The sequence below is a fragment of the Paralichthys olivaceus genome, chromosome 19 (genome assembly GCF_024713975.1).
Source record: "Paralichthys olivaceus isolate ysfri-2021 chromosome 19, ASM2471397v2, whole genome shotgun sequence".
NCBI lineage: Eukaryota > Metazoa > Chordata > Actinopteri > Pleuronectiformes > Paralichthyidae > Paralichthys > Paralichthys olivaceus.
The window spans coordinates 12,048,318-12,069,228 of NC_091111.1; the positions used below are offsets into that span (position 1 = coordinate 12,048,318).

Consider the following 20,911-nt stretch of genomic DNA (forward strand, 5'->3'; position numbering starts at 1 on the left):
CAGTGAACACTAATGCACCACAAATCAAAAGATTCAAAAGGACAGGGGCTGACCCAGGGGGGGCAGGGGGCCCAGCTAAAAACTGATTGGCCCCTTTAGTGCCCCCGTCCTGTCAGTTGTCTTTTTTTCAAATAAACTAGTCACCTACTCACAATAAATATTACAGACACAATTTGCCTGAACAATTAACAATTTTCAGAATATATTCAATGATGTGTGGCTTTGCCCAAAGCTATAGAGCTAACAGTAAACAAGGAAAGACTCATTTGTATCTTACTGAATGTTAGACATATAATTGGCTCCTCTGTGCAAAATTTGGCCCATTTCTGGCCTCCGATTTAGACAAACTGCCACTGCTATATAGGACTTTGAACATGCACACAAGGTAGGTGTGTGTGACAAGTGGCTGAGTGCAGTAACACATCTGCACCTGCTTCCATAAAGCTGCTCTGTTGAACCAAAATTCATGTGGCTGACAAGAGAGACTAAATATAGCTGTGATGCCCTGCATTTTGGATCAGTGTGTGTTAATGTGTGCGTTTCTCTGTGTGAGTGAGTGCATGTGAGAGAGAGAGGGGGAGAGAACTGCCAATACACATTTATACCTCACCTACACCTGGGGTCATGCACACAAGCACCTAGACTTACTCAAGCAAATGGCATTAACTTCTTCTTTTGTAACTAACTGTGCAGCTATACGCTGTATACACCTGTCCAAAATACATGACACACAATGGTCACAAAGCATGTTGCCCCTTTTTTTGGGTTCGGGGTTTTACATAAGTGGGGTGAGGGTGGGGGGGGGGGGGGGGGGGCAGAAGGAACAAGTCCTGCTATTTTTACATCAGCGAACAAGGAGGGGCAAAACATATTTTACCAGTGGAATTCACATGGTGAAATGCAAATACGCAACAGGAACTACTATCAAACACATAAAACATGAGATGAGTAGAGTGTAAGCAAATAATGAACCAGTCTGATTCAACAACCAACTGAAATGTACACAAGCTGTCGCTCGGTGAGTTTGGGAAAGCTGCATAGCAGATGAGCAAAGACGGAGAGCATCACGGCTGATAGCTTTAGGGGAAAATTCAACTGCTGTCACTAAGGCATACAGAGGAGGACAGCTATTCACATTCACTGCGTACATAACCACAATGTGAATTTATCCCCCCTTCACTCTGTCACGACGAGGGCATCTCCACGCCACTGACACATACACATTGTCCACGCACTTTGCAGGGGCACACATAGAGTAAATACATTTTTTTCTGCCATCAACCCCTGTACACCAAGCCAGATTCATAGCATATTGTGTGGGTGGTAGCGAACATTGTGAATATAATGCAACCAATACTCTGATGGACAGAGGCAGCGGCCAAAAAAAATCCTTGTGACACACAAGAATGATCCGACACACTATGAATCACAGTCAAACTGTTACTGAAACTGGGCTGCGAGGGTCTTGAGTGCAGAGAGACATTTCCATTCAGTAGCTCACCAGCGCAGTGCACAGTGAAGTGAGCATGATCTTCCTGTGTGCAGCGTCTGGGCTGATGATATATTAGCCCGCTAACCAAAATCTTTTTTCCATCAATACTCGGCACACTCAAAGCAAAGCTGCCTACATTTTTAATTAGTACTAATCAATGAACCATATATCAACATGTCCCAGTAACACCAGAGCGACAGACTAAAACAACATTTCACAAAGGGCATTGTCTCAGGTTTTAACTTTGTTTAGCACCTTTACTACTTTTCAAGGAAGCATTCATTTATCATTAAAGAATCATGAAAACTATTAAAGGATTAAACATCTTGTAAGACAACACTGCACACATAACTACAACAGTTAGCTGCCTGTGTCATAGAAACCCAACATTACCACCTCAAAGATAGAAAGAAGAAAACAAAAATATAAAAGTCTGTTACCGAATATAAACATCTTGAAAGCGAGTGTCGCCTTGTAAGCTAATGCTGTAATTCCATCAAGAGTATCCACATAAGAGACCAAGTTCCTGTAATGTGCTTTTAGGAGACGCTGTAGTGACAACTGCACTCTGTCACGAAAAACAGGTAACTGTTTGTAGAATGTGGGAAAACTGGCTTTAACACTGGATGCTTCACATTACGCAAATGCCTACAAAGGCAGGAACACGCATACAAATACATAACAGAGGAATGGCTGTTATTCTTACCGTACATCACTCGTGATGCTGGAGTCTCTCACCGCGGCAGGCTATGATTCCTTAATACTGCTTCAGTGGTTTATACGGACGCACTGCTGTGCCAAGAGGCACTGAAAATACACATACACATGCACACCCCGCTCACTCTGGGATAAATGTGCACGTGCGCTTGGAGCTAAAAGGCATATGAATGTGCGTCGTGATTGGTGCAGAGCATGGCTCGATGCAATGTTAACACACACTCCGCCTGCCGAGCAGACACACACACACAAACACAGGCATATACACACACACGCACAGAAGGGGGCTGAGAGGCAACGTCAGAGAGAAGCGTGCCGTGATGACCTTGGATTTTCTCCTGTTTGTCTTCTGCAACAGCGCTCCTTCTTAGAGGGGTAGTGCAGATTTCACATGCAAGTGCACATACAAACACACCCACCCTACTTCTTATCATTTATCTCAGTTTACAAAGAAATATACAGAGAAAGGGAGAGAGAGAAAGAGAGAGAGAGAGAGAGAAAGGGAGAAGACCTCCCACTCATGCAATCTCCTTTCCTCCTCTCTCCACCCCCTGACAGCATCACTCTTTCCCTCTTCTCCATCATTAATCTTCCCATGCCTTTTTCTTTCCTTACTTTCAGTTTTTCCTTTGGTGCTTATGCAACTTTCTGCTACATTTCCATCCATTTTCTAGTCAAGCATCAAAATGTCTGCCTTTTCTGCATTTTGACAGGATGGGAATTTTTTTTTTTTTGCTACAGCTGCAGCGGCTGGTGAAAACCTAAAACATTCCAGCCTTTGTTTTTTTCTAATCAGTTCCCTTAGATCGCAGAGAAAACACATAGTACTTGCATTTAAACCAAATCTGTAGCAGAAACAACAACACTGGGAAATGCTATTGTTTAACCATGGTACATTAACTCAACACTGGCGAGCAGCTGGCTCTTATCGCTCTAATGGTCAAGCTTTTTACCTGCACAACAATGAGTGCACCACATACACCACACAGCCGTAACTATGACCATTATAATCCATAGTGATGATCAAATAACTGGCTCTAATGCATGAGATTGCAATGAAACCAGAAACCTCATGATGCTGCAGCTTCCTTGTAAAACACAAATAAGTGCTTGAAATGTTACTTATGGCTACTGAACCTTCTGCATGATTTTTCAAGACTAACCATCAGCACAACAATCCACTTCCACTTCTGTTTCAGATAGTATCAGTGTATAATGTGTGAGACATATAATTTCCTTTACAAAGCTTGATTTGCAACTCAAAGATACATACATCAGGACTGTTCAATGAATTAAAGATGGTAGTAAATTGTTCTCACTTGAGCAATTAAAAGAAACAAAATCAGATATAGGCTGCAGCCTTGTACGGATCCATCCACTGCATTTAACCACAGGTTCCATCCTGTTAAGATAGAAACGTATCTTCACAGTGACTGTTGGTTTGATTGTTTTTTCCCCTGGGATGAATCCCAAGGTCATTTTGCTTGAATGGCTGGAATCATACACAATCGAGCTGTGTTTTCTTTGTTCTTGCGCGCCTGCACTTCTGAACCAACATCCCATGTAGAAACATGTTGAATACCACAAAGACCATTTTGTCAATGAGAGTTTATGTGTCAGTCGAGATCAAGGATGAAAGCGATTAAATATGACCCAGACTGATAATAATGAGACTTCCCTTTAATTAGACAAAACTGTTCATGAGCAACCTGTGCTAAATACTGAACACAGCCTGTGGTCCTATCAGTGGTTACCTACTTCAGTGCCAAAGCATCCTTAACCAACCTTTATATAAGCTCAATCAACTTCAGGTTGTAACAAGACATGAGGGAGTATGCAGCAAGTCAAATAGTAGTTTCTACTTTTCAGTGAAATAATTCTCTCATGGCGTGTTTTAGGAACAGTGACAGAGCCAGGGAGAGAACAGAGGAGCTGGTGTTGTCACTTACCCTTGCCAACGCGATGGTCCAGAAGGGTACGACAGTCCAGTGCCAGCCTCTGAGAGGCCGGGACATCAGGCGCAGGCAAGGGCATGGCAGGCAAACAACCACACAACAGCCCACAAGCACACACACTCAGACACACACCACTCCTTTCATAGACACAGAAAAAGCCCTAAAAGGCAAAAACTGACATGTAACACTACAAGTTACAGACTATAATATCTACTTATTTGGTTATAATTCTTGAATTTGAAAATAAATCCTTGCATAACAATACTCCTAAAAACAACCAATCTCCATCTCACAAGTGCTTGACAAACAAGCTAAATGCAAAATTCACTTACATCCATAACTAACCAGTTTGACAGGGATGAAAAAAGCACACACATGCTCACACACACTTACACTTGTCCTTAATGAAGCATGAGCAGAAAAGCCAAGTCCAACTTGCGTGTGAAGTCTGACACCACACCAAACTCACAAATTCTCAAAGAACCCCTGCAGAAAACCAACTCCTACGTCTCCGTCTAGGAGCTTCTTGGTAATTTATGTTAGTGCATCGGCAGGTTTACCGTATTAACAAAGAGATTAGCGAATTAGTCCTTCAACAGCAGCTCTGCTTCTCTCTATGCGCCTCTCTCTTAATAAACATCCCACCGACACAATGGGGCTCACTATCCACCAGGAGTCTCTCTCTGGGCGAGAGACACAGGGAGACACAGAGACAGTGAGGGTGGAGAGAGGCAAGACCAGAGGGACAAGCGCTCGGTCAGTGGGCTTGACGTTCAAGGAATGAGGAAATCGCTGGATATCAACCCAGGGAGACTGTACGGTGAGGGATTCCAAATGAACATGCATCTGCACACAAGTGTTGGAACATTCAAGCAGAGTTTCTCTGACTGGACATTTCCACGATCACCAGTGATGTACTGTTTTCTCAGGACTGTCCCACATTGAACTTTTCGGTGTACTGCTGTTTAATAGCTGGGTGCTCCTCACCTGTCATGTTGGATGCTCGTCACAAGGCGGCGTTGCTCCTCCAGGTTCACAGCGGCGGGGAGATGGGCGGCACTTCAGGACGGAGCAGAGTCTCCACCGGCGGGTTCGCAAATCAGGAAAACCACTGGATTGTCTTTGGCCTGTGGAGGTTAGCATGTCCAGGTTAGCTGATGCGCTTACACTCAAGTGAAACCTAACACAACGCAGGGAACGCCACGAGCTGACATGTTTCTGTCCTGTGAGGAAAACAAACAGTGACATTTATCACCTCATCACATCCGGGTGTGGATTTAAAAATCCTCCAGAGATGCTAGTAAATGAATTTAGCGGTAGCGATGCTAGCTTCTCGTGTAACTTTGTTCCACCATTAAAAACAAACACCGTTCACTCATTTTGATGAGGCTCCAACATGAACTTACGCCTGACAGATATGACAAGGCTATCGGGTGTTGTTTAAAGGGAGACGTGTGGTTAAATGAAGCTAGCATTCGTCTATGATACCCGGTGTGGCAACGTTAGCTAACAGCTACAGTTGTTTCACGACAGCGCCGTTTACTCACCATGAAGTGAACACGATTCAAATCCGAGGAAAACGTGTAGCGTGCGGTCACTTAACGTCAGAGAGCGACTCCTCTACAGGACAACAAGTATCCACATATATATACACACACACTGGTCCTCCAGCTGTTCCTGACAGGAAGCGAGTATGTGACTGAGGCAACACACACACACACACACACACACACACACACACACACACACACACACACACACACACACACACACACACACACACACACACACACACAGTGTATTTACAAACAAACTAAAACTGAAGACCACATGTCTCAGTGTTTCCTGTGCTGCTGTAAATTGTCCCGCTGCAACTGTCAATGTCAACTTTAGTCATAGCACAACTGTGTTAAAAGGCACAACAAGAAAACAGCAGTAAGTAATGTATCAAAAAATAAAAAATATATTGATAGCAATGTTAAAATTCTGCAATATACTTTATCCTTTAATTCCCATTTATTGTAAGTATGGGTTTACCCAGCACCACTCAGTCAGACACTGTGTGCAAGGACTTTAGTTCCTGTCTTGTCCCAGTTAAAGGTACAGTGTGTAGAATTTTCTGATATCTAGTGTTGAAGTTGCATGTTGCAGCTGAACACCCCTCACCTCACCCTCTCCTTCCAAACATGAAAAAGAAACCGTGGCAGCCTTTAATTGCCATAAAAACTCAAACGGTGTTTAGTTTGTCCAGTCTGGACTAATGTAAAAAACATGGCGGCCTCCGTAGAGAGGGTCCCCTCGATGTAAATATAAAGTGTTTGAATATAAAGGGCCCATTCTGGAGTAAAGAAAACTACAATTCATACAATTTAGATGAAATGAACTAGTGAGGATTATTCTACATTTTGTAGATGGTCCTGTAATCTACCAGTTGGTGGCAACAGTGAGTCAGAGGGAACGTAACAAGTTTGCAAATGCAAGTCATTATCATCTTCTTGCCAAACTGGTTCATCATAAATATATCATAATCTAAGTGTATAAGAACAGCATCATATAATTGATGCACATGAAGTGTCACATTATCTGTCACCTTAGTTGCAGTCTAAACTTGGTGCTTCTCAGCCGACCACATCACATGCTAAGGCATTTACTCCCCAGGGTCACCTAACACCACTAAGCCCTGAACTCCATGAGTCTTTTACCTTGCATTATTTTTGTCTGCCCCTCATGCCTCCTGCTACTTGCAGGTCTTTACCAGCTCAATGACGCGCCTGTCAGTGTGGCACCACATACAGTGGGATGTAGAGCGAGAGTGAGTCAAGCTAATGATCTGTGCAAGAGTGGAAATCATTTGCAGAATTTTGCAGAAAATATGGACCTCTTGGGGCATTGGGCTCACCATCTTTGTGGATGAGTGCAACATCCCATAATCAATAGTCAATGCCTATTAAAACTTATTGTAACCTATTGTTTTGGTAGGAAATTTTATAACGAAAGTATTGAACAGTTTATCTTTGCTTTTACCTTAAGTGCCCTGTACAGGCCTTCATTACAAGAGCTTTGTGTACCAGCCAACAAAAGCTATCGTGCCCTCACTGTCCAACTGTAGTCTTACGCCACACACACATGCGTTCACACAGCGCATGTGTGATACACATGGACTGACGCGAATAGATCTCTGTGCCGGGCATAAGTGAAATGTTTGGCAAGCACGTAGGCCACAGGATCGGATCTGTTGAGTCGGTATGAGAATCAACTGATTAGCGCAGGGCCAAAGTAGTTTGCCTTTATACTAATTAGCTTCTGAGGTTTTTTTTTCTTTTAGTGGACTAACCCATCCTTACTCCCTCTCCCTGGTGGACACAAGTTCACATGCATTCCAAACACCAAATATAATTACAGATGGAATGTGTACAGTGGACAGACAGAGAAGCAATAACTTTAAGTGCTTCTTAATGACCATTAATGCAATCTTCTCCCAAAACCATCTGCACTGATTTACTCATTGTTTCTAATAACAGTGACAGCAGATTAAACATATTCAAAGAGGTATTTTTATTGCATGCTTGCCAAGTGTCAAATAGATGTGGCAGCAGTTAAGAGTAGAACTAATTGCCTTAGACCTGGCTATATTTAGATGTACAGTAATCAGCAAGAAAGGTCTGAGCTACAGAATGGTGGTGGGACAGATGGGAACTCATTAGATCAGCCTTAGGGGCTTTGTGCGTTGCCTGGACCCAATTAGCAAAGCAAGTCTCAGCAACTTAAATCAGCTTATAACTATAGGGACCACAGGCCTGCAGCCTAGTGTCTCAGACCATCGTCAATACTTAGGTCTGCTGCAGTAGAAGGTATTATTTTCTCTTGTCATTAATGCTCAAGTTTCTTTACCTTGTTGATGAACAGTGCAATTTATCTTCTTTTATTCATTTATTTTGTTTGTATAGAGATATATGACAGGGACAAGACAATTACACTTACATGTCCAACAATAATGTGCAATTACATGCACGATTCCAAAATTAACATAAAAATGAGCCATTCATCAATACTAAAGTAATTTGCTTTATGTTATTTCCAATTCATCATCGTCATAATAATAAGTGTTCTGGACAAAATCTAATGCAAAGATGTTATGTAGTAGTAGTATATTATGTAGTCTTCTTCAGATCAAAGGGATAGTTCACAGCCAATACAACTGAAGAAAATGGCTGCTTGGATTTTATCCCCCTTGTGCCTAATTGCACATATAAATATTCACATAACCAGGAGCATGACGCCAGTGAAGAGTCAGCACCTTTTCTTTTCTTTTTCCTGATGGGAGTGTATGAAAATAGAATGATAGTAATGCTTTAAATTAAATTAAAGTGTCAACTCTGTTAACAGGCCTGGTTGACTTGGCCAAAGGGTGAGAGAGAGAACTGCATTTATTTGGATGTTGTCTTGGGGCCAGTGCGACCTCAGCTTCGCAGGACAGTGAGAGTGGCTGCTGTCGAGCTAATCCTCTTTGCACTCCTCACTCCTGCCGCTGTGCTTCAATGCAATTGTTGACTTCATTTCAAAACAGTCAGGTGGTGAACCACAACTCTGCCACACAACGACACTCAACACATATCTTGGCTGGACTGTCATCTCACTCTACTAGGTTGGATTCTTTATAACAGTGGGGACTATACTTGCATTTTCTCATTTATGGATTACGCCTTAATTTTCAGATTGGTGCACGATTCCTGTGTGATGGAATCAGGAAAAGTGGATTATTACAAACTGGCTGAATTTATCCCAGGACCAAAGCTGGACAGGGGCAGTGGATGTACAATATGGAAAAAAATACAGGTCAGTTTTCTATTTTTTTTTTACCCAGGTTAGGTGTCAACTATAGCAAACAGAGGGCCTTAATTCAAAAAGTGCACTGATTAATAATAATGATAATAATGACTTGAATTTATCTATCACCTTTCACGGGACCCAAGGACGCTTTACATATGTTTGTGAGGACAAGACAGAAGAGAAAAGAAAAATATAATAATAGAAAATACACGAGATAAATCTGTAGTTCAATTTTGAGTGTTATATTGGCAGCATGCCTGGTACAGCTGAATAACAAGTGATCTTTCCAAAGCAGAGAAACTCTAACACTTGAATAGTCAATAGAGATGTACACTGTGACAGCCTTAATTAAAACTGCAGCTCTTTCATTGATTTTCATCATATCAGCATGGATACATGATGTTGTTGAGAATCTGACTGGTGACAGTTGCCTGTGAGAGGGTGGGACGGCATCATGAACAGAGCCAGAAGGTCCCGGAGGAGTTTAACTCTGGGAATTAAACAGCTCAGGTCTAAATCTGGCCACCAGTTAATTTGTTGGAAAGCTGCCTTTCTTCTGGCACACACTGTGTCAACACGTGGAGCCCATCAGGTGGCCTTCTCCAACATGTTCTGTCTGCATAAAGATTTAAAACATAGAAGATGCAAAAGATGGAAACAGCATTTATTTGGACACACTCATAAAATCACAGAGATTCTCCTTATTCCAGTTTAAATTCAGAAGTTGTTGCTGTTACTATGTGTGGAAATTGTAATGAAGACATAAGAGAGTGAGTAAACTGTGGCCTCAAGGAAATCAAACGTAAAGAAAGTGTTTCCATTGAAAATACCTAAATTCTTAGCTGCTGACAGTGTTTACTGAGCATTTTTATCAGAGCTGTACCAAACGAACAAATTCCAATCACAATGTCAAAGAATTAAAGATTTAGTGTTGGGTGGCTTTGGCTTAGGTGGGCGTACTTTATACTGATGATGACTCATGTTCAGATGATGTAATGTTTAAATCAGTGTGGTGGCAGCAAATGATCTTTGCCTCCACTAAGGAGGTTATGTTTTCATCTGCATTTGTTTGTTAGTTGTTGGATCACAAAAAACTCAACTTCTGTGGAGGGCTGGTGTATGACCTGTTTATATACAGTCTAGACTCTTTGTGTATGACCTGTTTATATACAGTCTATGTGTATGACCCAAGGAAGAACCCACAAAATTAAGAATTAAAGGTCCAGTGTGTAAGATTTAGGTGAAAGGGGTTTTGGGCAGAAATTGAATATAAACTAATCCTAGTGATGTTTTCAAATGATATGAATGGTTGTTTTCTTTACCATAGAATGGGCCCGTTATATTTTAAAACTTCATATATACATGGAGGGGGGTGCTCTCTGAGGAGGCCGCCATTTTTTTTACTGTCATCCAAACTGGACAAACTAAAACCTTTTGAGTTGTCATGATAACTGAAGTTCACCACAGGTTCAAGTGGAGGGTGAGATGAGGGGTATTCAGCTGCAACATGCAACTTCACCTCTAGATGTCACTAAATTCTACACACTGAACCTTTAAGACATTAAGAAATTAGAAGCATGAATTGTCTTAGTGATGTGAGTAAAGTCTCACTAGCCATCCCCTCTTACACCTCCTGCATTGCTCCTGTTCCTGCTCCAGGCTGCTTCTACTTCCTCCTGATCTGAGACCAACAGCCTCGGTTAGCTAAAGTCATCACCATGGTGACCTTCACGGAGACGACACAGGTCTCCCCCATGGGGCTGTGTGAGCCGCCCTGCCTGACCGCCACCCTGTCACCTGGGCTGCGCCGGAAGAAGATGCTCTGGCAGAATGCTGTGAAACACATCATCATCCAGCAGGAGCTCAACGCTCAGGTGATCCAACACTCATAAGTAGATGAACCTGTTTTACAACAAATGTCACATTATTATTTCTTTTATGTTTTAAACTCTTCTATATATGGGCAGAGATTGACACCCATAATACATCTTACAGTAAACACTCCTGGTTTTATGTTGTGGCAGGTTGGTGTGGAACCAGCACAAAAAATCTTTGTGACAGATGCCTACATGGAGGAGATCAACAGACAAATCCGCAACAAGGGCTCTCGTGGGGTCACGAAACGCCGCTCCTCCACATTCAGAGTCCACCCCTCCCAGGCCCGCGGCTCAACCAGTACTTTCAGTGACTACGCCAGCGATGCCGACTTCTTTGTGCACTGGGGCCGCACTATTCACGGGGTCTACATACCCTCCCTGAGGCACACCTTTAAGTCCCGTGACCTGGAGAAACTCTACCAGCAGCACTCTTCTCACCAGAGACGCAACTCTCTAGCTATCACAAATGTAATCGATGCTGTGGCCAAGCTGCACGTGTTGGTTCTGTACCTGGCGCTGGCCCCGGAGGAGTTCACAGACTCTGTGCGTGGCTGCCTGACGGGCATTTTCATGATGTTAGCTATCGCACTGTGCATCGTGGTGTTGACCTGCAAAGACTCCATGTCCCCACGGTGGCTCCACTATGCTGGCCTGGCTAGCTGGCTATCGCAGACCACACAGGTGCTGGGAGGACTAGGTTACGGACTAGAAAAAGACCCATCGTGGTACGTTTTGTTCGCACTGTTCGCCACATACACGCTGCTGCCCTTACCTCTGCTGTGGGCCATGTGCGCTGGCTCCCTTACCTCAGTGCTGCACCTTCTGGTGGAGATAGTGCACTACCACAATGATGCAGTGCTTTTGAGAAAGGTGAGGAAATCAACTGAATGACTTGATCACTACTGTTTCTGTCATTGATGTTACAGTGGTATGTCTCATATTAATTTTGATTATTCATTATCAATCAAAAAATGCTCCTTTACTGGGTACAATCCTTCAAGATATTGCTTTGGTCCAGTGTGTAACAATGCTTTAAATTTGGTAATTGTCAGTCCTCCTCCTTATAAATTAATATGCCTGTATAACACAGTATTATAAGATTGTAAACATTGGCTTAGAAAGTAAATCTCTGTTCTTCTTTGCCTATCTCTCCTCTTTCAGTGCATTTCCAATTTCTCAGTGTGAACCTTTTATATACTGTATGCAGATCTAGATATGGTTTATCTATTAATTAAATTTGATACTTGCATTGCTATTAGCCTATTATTTAACTTAGAAGTTGTACTTAGATGTTTCCTGTTCCCTGTTTGTGTAAAAGTGAACAAATCTTCAATATTTTCTCACTTGGATGCAGGTGTTTGCCAAAGGCCTGCTGTACCTGGGCATGAACACAGCTGGCCTCTTTATCCACTACTTGACAGATCACGCCCAGAGGCAGGTTTTCTTGGAGACGCGGCGCTGCATTGAGGGTCGGCTCAAACTAGAGCAAGAGAACCAAAGACAGGTGAGGGCTCCATTGGGCTGTAGGTTAATCTTGGATGAATATGTAAACACAGACATACTGTATTATGACAACTGTTGACTGTTATTACTTTGAAGATGGAGGGATAAAATCAGCTGCAATCGAGGGGCCTACCTTGTGCTCCAGTGTTATGCTAAAGGCTTGTGTGGTTTAAACAATGTATTCAAATACCTGTCTTTAAACTGTGAACTGAGTGAATCAAACAAACACAAAGTAAACTTCAGTACTTTTCAGGTCTTAATAACTTCTGATTAATAGATTTTTTGCTGTTGAGGCTGTCAGGGGGATAAAATGCTTCCTCTTGTGAAATGTAAACAGACAGTCTGCCGGTCAAATCATAGATTCTTTATGTCGGCACACAGGAACGTCTGGTGCTGTCAATCCTGCCTCGCTTTGTTGCCTTGGAGATGATCGCTGACATGAGCTCTTTGGAAGATGAACTCAATCCTCAGGAGTTTCACAAGATCTACATCCACCAGTACAAAGACGTCAGGTACTTACACACACACACACACACACACACACACACACACACACACACACACACGGCAGTTTTTACAAGGCTTATGTTTATCTATTGAACACTCTGATTTACAGTAAGTCTAAGGTGTTGTGTTGACAGGTCGACAAGAAACTGGACAGCAACTTGAATGTGTCATGCATTGAAAGTCTTTCTTACACAGTTATCTCTCCTCTCTGCAGCATCCTATTTGCAGATATCAAAGGCTTCACTCTGTTGTCCATGAACCTGTCGGCTCAGGATCTGGTGCGAACCCTCAACGAGCTCTTTGGACGCTTTGACCGACTGGCAGAGGTAATAACCTCTGCACGTTTTTATTTTATTTATCTATTTATCATAGAGAACAGATTATATATTTTTGAGACAACTTACATTCTAATTTCTGTGGTTTCTTCTCTCACAACAGGATCACCACTGCCTGCGAATAAAGATATTGGGAGACTGTTACTACTGTGTGTCAGGGGTCCCTGAACCACAGCGTGCCCATGCCCGGTACTGTGTCGAGATGGGCCTGGCTATGATCAGCACTATACGGTCAGTCGCAATTCACAGGGACCCTTAATTCAAACTGCCAAAGTTTCCTGTAAAATATGATAAATGATGATCTATCACAAAACATTTCATTCAATGTGGCTTTTCCGACATAACTTAACTTCCCACCAACACCAGGTATGTGCAGAAGCAGTTAAACTTTGACATGGACATGAGGATTGGGATCCACACAGGCTCTGTTCTATGTGGAGTGCTCGGACTACAGAAATGGCAGTTTGATGTCTGGTCCTGGGACGTGGGCATTGCCAACATGCTGGAGGCCGGGGGAATACCAGGGTGAGTGTCCCTGCTGGTTCCAAAGACTGCATATAAAGATGGACATCCCCTCTCCACTCCCCCTTCCACCACATTTCCACTTGTTATAGTTTAGAGATTTCTGTGTTCATCACCGATAATTTTTTTTTGTCTGCTTCCTCTTCCCCATCACCCAGACGCATCCACATCTCCAGGGCGACACTGGACTGTCTACAGGGCACCTACAAGACAGAGGAAGGTCATGGGCGTGACAGGAACGAGTTTTTAAGGAGACACAACATCGACACTTTCCTCATCTGCCCTCAGGAGGGAAGGGACAAAGTTGACCACACCAAACCCCCCAGAGTCCAGAAAAAAAACCGAATGTGGAACCCGGAGATGCCTTTCAGGAACGCCATTGACATGAACAGTGTAGGTGCTGGGGTTCAAAATAGAGGGATATCACTGTGTGCCCAGTGTCACACAGGAAAAAGGGTACAATAGATTATATTATAATTATAATAGTGGTGGAAATCTGAAAATATAGATCCCACAACAGACCTGTCTTTGTCGATTTATTATAAGAAGCTTCAAACCTTTGCTAAAGGGGTCAATACAGAGACAGAGTCACCAACAGATTGACAAAGTCTCTCTCTGTGTGAGATGTTTTCTATGCTCCTGATTTTATCTGGTGGGAAAAAGTTGAAAACCAGATGTCACACATTGATAAGGTCTGCCGCTATAACAATGATTTAATGATTGTTTTGCACTTACAAGGCCTTAAATTAACTTTATGGCAGCATCCTGCAGTTTCTCACTCCTAAGTAAGCAGAGAGAGAACAGGACACCATCAATTCCATTACATTTTCTTTCCTTACTGTAGATCCTGGCTTCCTTTACAAACGGCTCACTGCCCAACATCTGTCAGTCGACTTCCAAAGAGATCAACAAACGTATCAAACATGCAATAGAGGTTCGCAGCAGTGAGCGTATGCACAAGGAGCACATCACCCCACTCACCCTGGTGTTCAAGGACACACACATTGAGGACAAGGTAAGCAGGGGGAGAGTCAGGCAGCAAAGTCTTATTTTGTCATTTACCGGTACCTGAAATAAGTTGGATGAAAACATGCTGACGTCTTTTGGTTTGTCCAGTTCTCCCAGATGAGAGACGAAATGTTCAACTCCAACTTGGTCTGCTCCTTCATCATGCTCTTGTTTCTCATGGCTGCCCAGGCCCTCATCCCGGCTCCCAGGTATGAAAAACTTCTATGTGTAGTTTATATTACTTTGGTGTCACATGCAGGTTTTCACTCCCTTCCGCCTCTTGTCCTCCTCCCTCATTCTTCCTCTAAAGTATGTTCCCGGCCGTCCTCCAGTTCTCCGTCTTTTTGCTGATCTACATGCTGCTGCTGCTGTTGGCCCTGGCTGAAGAGTTCAAGTGGACTCCTGCAGCGCTGCAACACCTCTGTTGCTGGATCCATGAAAACAACAGCGCCCGCAACCTGCTCACCCTCACCGCCATCGTCATCAACTTTGGCTTGGCCTCGACTGACATGGTGTGAACGTAAACATGCTGTGTAGCAGGAGATATTCTTTTTCCCACTAGACTGACCCTCATTAAATCCTTGAACACATGTAAATCAAACGAAAGAGCAAACAGTCCTCAAATTCTAATCTGTTAAAAAATGAAGAAACACAACCTATTGAGCTGATAATACACAAAACAGTGTGTTGATTTTATCCAAACACATAATTATAACCTTCACAATGCAGGATGGAAAAAAATTTGACAAATAATGCACCAATAATGTCGAAAAACTAAAACACCAGCTCAAATCTTGAGTACGTCCAAAATGACAAATGTGCATCTGCTTCATTGCAACATTAACTCATTTAGCCTTTTGTTGGTAGTCAGAGGTTTTATGTGATGTGAATGTTGTGTGTTGTGTGTCTGGGTGCAGGTTTGGTGCATTCTCACTAACACAGGAGAGGCCGACATGATGGACAGAACTAACACAGCCTCGCGTCCTCTCACTGTCTGCACTTACCCTGAGGTAGGCTTTATTTTTACCTCAGCCAAGGAGGTTATGTATTTATGGATGTGCAGGACCAGACACTGGTTTGGGGGAATGATCTATAAAAATGAGTAAATGGGTTAAACATCTTACCACTTAAGTGTTATCACATTTTATTAAACCATAAATGATTTCATCTTATCTGCATTTTTTTAAAACTTTAATATATTTTTGTCTTTATCCTCTGTCGCTCCATCTTTTTCATGACTTCACTCTTTCCTCAGGTGTTTGTGTTGAGCGGTGTGATCGCCATGGTGACTTGTGCCGTGTTTCTGCGTCTAAACTCTCTGCTGAAGCTGGCGGTCTTGCTGCTGGCAGTGGCCGTGTACTCTTACCTCATCCATGTGGCCTTCCTCACACTCATACGCCACGATATGCAAAATGGGTCAGTGCGAAACATGTACTGTCCTACTATTGTCTCTTTAAGGACATTTATTTCACACATAGTTCACATCTCTATATTCCATCTCTCTTTCTTTACTTCTGCACAGGTCTCATTATGTCCGGAGGAAAGGAATCTCTATCATTCTTATGATGATGTTTATTGTTGCTGTCTTCTACAATGGACGACAGGTACTTGGTGTGTTCATAGTCTTAGTCACAAACTAAGCTGATGTGTAACAGCAGGTCATCTCTAATAAATGGTATATCTATCTGCCTTTTGTTCTGCAGTGGGAAGCCACTGCCAGACTGGACTTCCTGTGGCGTCTGCAGGCCCAACAGGAAGTGGAGGACATGAGAGAGCTGCGAGAACACAATGAGTGTTTGTTACACAACATTCTGCCCATGCACGTTGCCCGACATTTCCTGGACCGGAGCAAGCATGACGAGGTACCAAAGACACCCTCTCTGACTCAGACCATGAGTTCCCAGGAATCTTCCTCAGCAAATTTATTTATTCTCACATAATTTGGACTCCAATGCCTTAATCAAGGGAGAACAGAAGAACGGCTCCAAAATCCAAATTAATTTTTAAATTATATTTTGGATAAACTGGACTCTTAAAATAAGTAAATATATGTTAGTGTTGCTGTTTATGGCTTTTTTTAAAAACTGAAATAAATGAAGACTTAATGTAATAAACATATTGGATAGTATTTATATTAAAAGTGATTTTACATTATACCTTTACATTTTGTACATTTTCTTCTGCTGACCAAACGAAGAGCCCAAATATTAGCAGATGTGTTTTTGAATTGTCCTGCCAAACATTACAGCATATGACTTTTAATTTTAATTGCAGGAGGTTTACTCCCAGTCCTATGATGAAGTTGGTGTGATGTTTGCTTCCATCGCTGGGTTCAATGAGTATTTTGAGGAGAAGGAGATCAGACACGAAGGAGTGGACTGCCTCCGACTACTCAATGAGATCATCGCTGGCTTTGATGAGGTGAGGGTTAGACTGAAAATTAAACTGTGAGCTGTACAGTAGCTCACATCATTGATTTAACCATATGTTTAAATATACTCAAAGGTAATGGGACTTGCTGAAATAATAGTTACCTGGTTCTCAATCATTGCAGTTGAAACAGTATTTACCTTCATATTCATCTGATAAAAATAAGAACGAAGGACAAATGGGATTGATTTTCATTGCTCTACTAAACTCACTCAATGTGGGAGATAATCACATCTTTATCTCTATGTGATTCTTCTTCCAAGTTGCTGGAGGAGTCGTACTTTCACTATGTGGAGAAGATTAAGACCATCGGGAGCTGCTACATGGCAGCTTCTGGCTTAGCTCCAGACAGACAGGTGGGCGATCCTCTCGTTCATCGTTTGTTTTGCCCTTCAATCATTGGCAGCAGCTTTAATAAATCCATTCTTCCACCTCTCTCTCTCTCTCTCTCTCTTTCTCTCTCTCTCTCTCTCTCTCTTTCTGTCAAATTCTGTGTGAATCTCTCTCTCTCACTCTCTCAGACATCCATGGATGAGTGGAATCACCTGAGCGAGCTGGTTTTGTTTGCATTGGCTATGCAGGAGACCTTGAAAGAAATTAACAGGCACTGTGCCAAAAACTTTCAGCTGCGTGTGGGTAAATGCCTGACGTCGCACACACACACAGATGCACACACACTCATGTAAATAAATAACATGCACCCTTGTCTCTAGCATCCTAGAGCTGTTACTTTTATATCATTTACTCTGAAGGAAATCATTTTCTTTGTTGGACTCACACAGGCATTGCCCATGGGCCGGTGGTGGCAGGTGTGATCGGTACCACCAAGCCGCAGTATGACATCTGGGGGTTGACAGTGAACCTGGCCAGCCGCATGGACAGCACAGGAGTGAGCAGCCGCATACAGGTACCTGAGGCCACACGCAGGATCCTGGCCGAATGGGGCTTCGTGCTGGAGTTACGTGGGGAAATCTTTGTCAAAGGGGTGAGTAACAGAAAGATGGAGGCTGAACATGTATGTATGTTGCTTGGGATCATTAAATAATGAACTTTAATTCATTCTTTATTAGTACAGTGAAATTGAGAATGGATGTGTGCTACTGGAAAGGTGCAATTTTAATAAAAGTTTAATAAAGTTTGGTCATATTCTGAAATTAATGAATGAATGACTTGAGGAATTAAGCTTTAATCAACAGACTCATGTTTTCAAGAAAAGTGATCCTACACCTGTAGTTACATCCATCAGTTCTTTCATACAGTCTTATGAAAAAAAAAAAAACTTACCAGAAACATGAGCACTTGGCCGTTCATCACTGGGATAAGACCCTCAAAAAAGACTTGAGGCACCGTAGTGACCCAGCATGCACAGCACCATGGGCTGAATTTTGATTAATATTATATCATAACACTTTTTTTCTACCAAGACATGTCAAAAAGAATTTAATGAAAAAGCTTCTCACCTCTGTAACTGTAACTTCAGACTGAGACAGGGTCTGATCAATCAGTGGAGGTGAAAACTGGGAGCAGGAGAATGCAGCTAAAAATGGGCCAAGACCTGAGTAAAGGCAGCAACTAATCAGCACAAGAGTAGAAACAAACCCCTCTGAGAGTGAGGGAACAACTTGAACAAGGGAGACACCCACTGGTGAAAAGGAACAACACACAGCCTCGAATAAAAGCTAACATGTATTTGTATTCCTGCTCAGGATGATGTGTTGTATTTCTGAGTGAAAATAACAAACCTGTGTTGTTGACTGCTGTCATCATTGTAGGTGAGTGAGAGCCAGGGCAAAGTCCGCACCTATTTCATCAGCACCGTGCGCAGTAAGATGGCCAACGTGGTGACAGATGGCCGCACAGGGGGCCGCACGGCAGGACGCATGACGCTGGCAGGAGTGGTGTTTGGTCTGGTGCAGGCCAGAAACAAGGAGAAGATTAGAGAGGCCAACGGGGGTTTCAGTCTGACACCGTGCGCCCAGCAGTGCTGAGGTAGAGGAGGACCCACACCAGCCATATTGTTTCCACTGGTTTACACTCATGTCCCACCTTTGCCATATCAGAAATTAGCTGCACACTGGTCATAAGTTCCAGTTTCCCCTCCTTCCATGACTGGGTCCTCCTCTGCTTCTCATCTGTAAAGTAAATGTGAATAATAAAGGTTTTGGACAGTTTTGTGTTCAAGGGACCTACATGGGAGCTCTGTCATCGCCAGATATCTGCGGCACTGATTTCAGTTTCAAGTTAACAAAGGCCAACATTTGTTTTTTCTTTTTCCTCAGACCTAAAAGCCAAATCACAGACTACCTCAAATCAGCCAGCTCAACCTTTGTTAGACTACCAATGGCCTATACTGACTGTTTATATTGTATTATCATGCATGATTTTTACAGTACAGTACATTTCATATTGTGAGTTCACTCTTTATTTCATTTTCATGTATTGATCCATCAGCTATACAAGTTTATCCTGTGAAGGAGCCAGTTCCAGCTGACGTAAGGCCAAAGGTTGTTGGTTGTACAGTACAGATACCTGAAGAAAATCCACACATGGGGTTCGAACCCAGACACAGCTAACCACAGCACAGCCAGTTCAGTTTTAACTCTGTAAACTACGGTGAGTCTCACATCAGTTACTTCACTACGGTTGTATTTTCAGTGGAGCGGTGAAACTCAGTGAAGAGGTTGATGCCAAAACAGCCCCATGGTCACATTTTCTTGATATAATAATGATCGAATGCCTGATGCATATTAAAGCTGTCCTGTTAAAACCTTTATATACAGTCTATGGTTAAAACCTGTAACTGATTATATCAGACTTTTTCTAAAGTAGGAAAACCTAAAAGGGTGTGGTTGTAAATTCATAAACCCATTACAATATAAATTAACCTAAAGTTTTTATCAGTGTTTGTAATATACCTCAGATTTATATTGTATCTAACAATAAATAAATAAATACTGGGCTGGGAAAGTAAAATAAGGCTGTGCTTCCTGAAAGTTTGGCTTTTTTTGAAATGTAATCTGTACCAGTCAAATGGTCACATTTTGGTTTTTTTATTGTTCCGAGGTATGTTGTGTATATTTTTTTAAGGATTTTTACAAAGAAATTTTAATAGCGTACAATTTCTGCTAATAAAACCAGTATCAACAATGGAACTGAATCAGGTTATTTTTCAATTTTATGCTGCATATATTTAACTAATCTCATCCTTCACTAAATAAACTGCAGTCAAAGCTTCAGGATCACCGACGGAACACACAGAAATAAAAAGAGAGATGACTAAATAACAGATTAAAAACGATATAAGGGCAGTTTTATTCTTGGGTCTGTATTTTTCGTTGACTCTGGTCTGGATGAGTTTTCGTAGCTCGATTCGTTGGGACTGAAAGTAGCGCGGGTAATCTACGGCCGACTCACTGATCGTCTATGATGACAGATGACTCACACGATAGAAGGAACACTTTTTATATTGATTTTTTTTGTGTGCAGTTACCTGACGACTAATAGTTCATAACAATAACTGATGATTACATAACTTCATTATTGTGTCTATCAAAATTGATTATTTGTCGAACTAATCTCATATAATCATCACAAATAAAAATTATTATATGCTTGATAATTTCATATATGTATAATGTATTATAGAAACACATTTACCAAGTCCATAGATGTGAAAAAAACAATTATTTGGAAGAAATCGACTGCATAAAAAGCTAATGTTTTCAGTGATGTAAA

The 20,911-nt window shown here is 42.2% G+C and overlaps 2 protein-coding genes across 8 annotated transcripts in view; one reads left to right on the forward strand and one right to left on the reverse strand.

Annotated features, from left to right (window-relative positions):
• LOC109636104 (protein EFR3 homolog B) overlaps positions 1-5,291 on the reverse strand; it is a 27,516-nt gene extending 22,225 nt beyond the window's left edge. Inside the window, exons 1-2 of one of the 5 annotated variants that reach the window (XM_020097651.2) lie at positions 5,152-5,286; positions 4,159-4,324 (exon numbers count right to left, since the gene is read on the reverse strand). In XM_020097651.2, the coding sequence (XP_019953210.1) occupies positions 4,159-4,243 (85 nt within the window). In that variant the 5' untranslated portion in view covers positions 4,244-4,324; positions 5,152-5,286. Of the gene's footprint in view, positions 1-1,932; positions 1,997-2,198; positions 3,268-4,158; positions 4,325-4,557; positions 4,782-5,151 lie in introns of those variants that run through there. The other 4 variants (XM_069514811.1, XM_020097652.2, XM_020097654.2 and 1 more) reach the window with 4 other exon arrangements.
• LOC109636103 (adenylate cyclase type 8) lies at positions 4,832-20,328 on the forward strand. 3 transcript variants are annotated; one of them, XM_020097650.2, is made up of 22 exons: positions 4,832-4,984; positions 8,880-9,000; positions 10,654-10,868; positions 11,019-11,741; positions 12,226-12,375; positions 12,756-12,886; positions 13,096-13,207; positions 13,320-13,447; positions 13,583-13,741; positions 13,897-14,131; positions 14,583-14,753; positions 14,855-14,955; positions 15,057-15,258; positions 15,664-15,756; positions 16,002-16,162; positions 16,269-16,350; positions 16,450-16,608; positions 17,021-17,167; positions 17,440-17,532; positions 17,698-17,812; positions 17,959-18,161; positions 18,949-20,328. In XM_020097650.2, exons 3-22 carry the CDS (start codon positions 10,713-10,715, stop codon positions 19,162-19,164), a joined length of 3,537 nt encoding a protein of 1,178 aa, XP_019953209.2. In that variant the 5' UTR covers positions 4,832-4,984; positions 8,880-9,000; positions 10,654-10,712; the 3' UTR covers positions 19,165-20,328. The 3 variants fall into 3 exon arrangements, with proteins under 3 accessions (XP_019953209.2, XP_069370910.1, XP_069370909.1); XM_069514809.1 differs by lacking the exon at positions 4,832-4,984 and adding an exon at positions 5,163-5,313; XM_069514808.1 differs by lacking the exon at positions 4,832-4,984 and having other exon boundaries at positions 8,444-9,000.
• The last annotated feature ends 583 nt before the right edge of the window (positions 20,329-20,911 follow it).

Coding starts and splice junctions, on each gene's coding strand:
- LOC109636103 (XM_020097650.2), top strand. CDS start 10,713: ATGGTGACCTTCACGGAGACGACACAGGTCTCCCCCATGGGGCTGTGT. Junction 13,742..13,896: donor GAGGCCGGGGGAATACCAGG/GTGAGTGTCCCT, acceptor CCCATCACCCAG/ACGCATCCACATCTCCAGGG. Junction 16,609..17,020: donor ACCGGAGCAAGCATGACGAG/GTACCAAAGACA, acceptor TTTTAATTGCAG/GAGGTTTACTCCCAGTCCTA.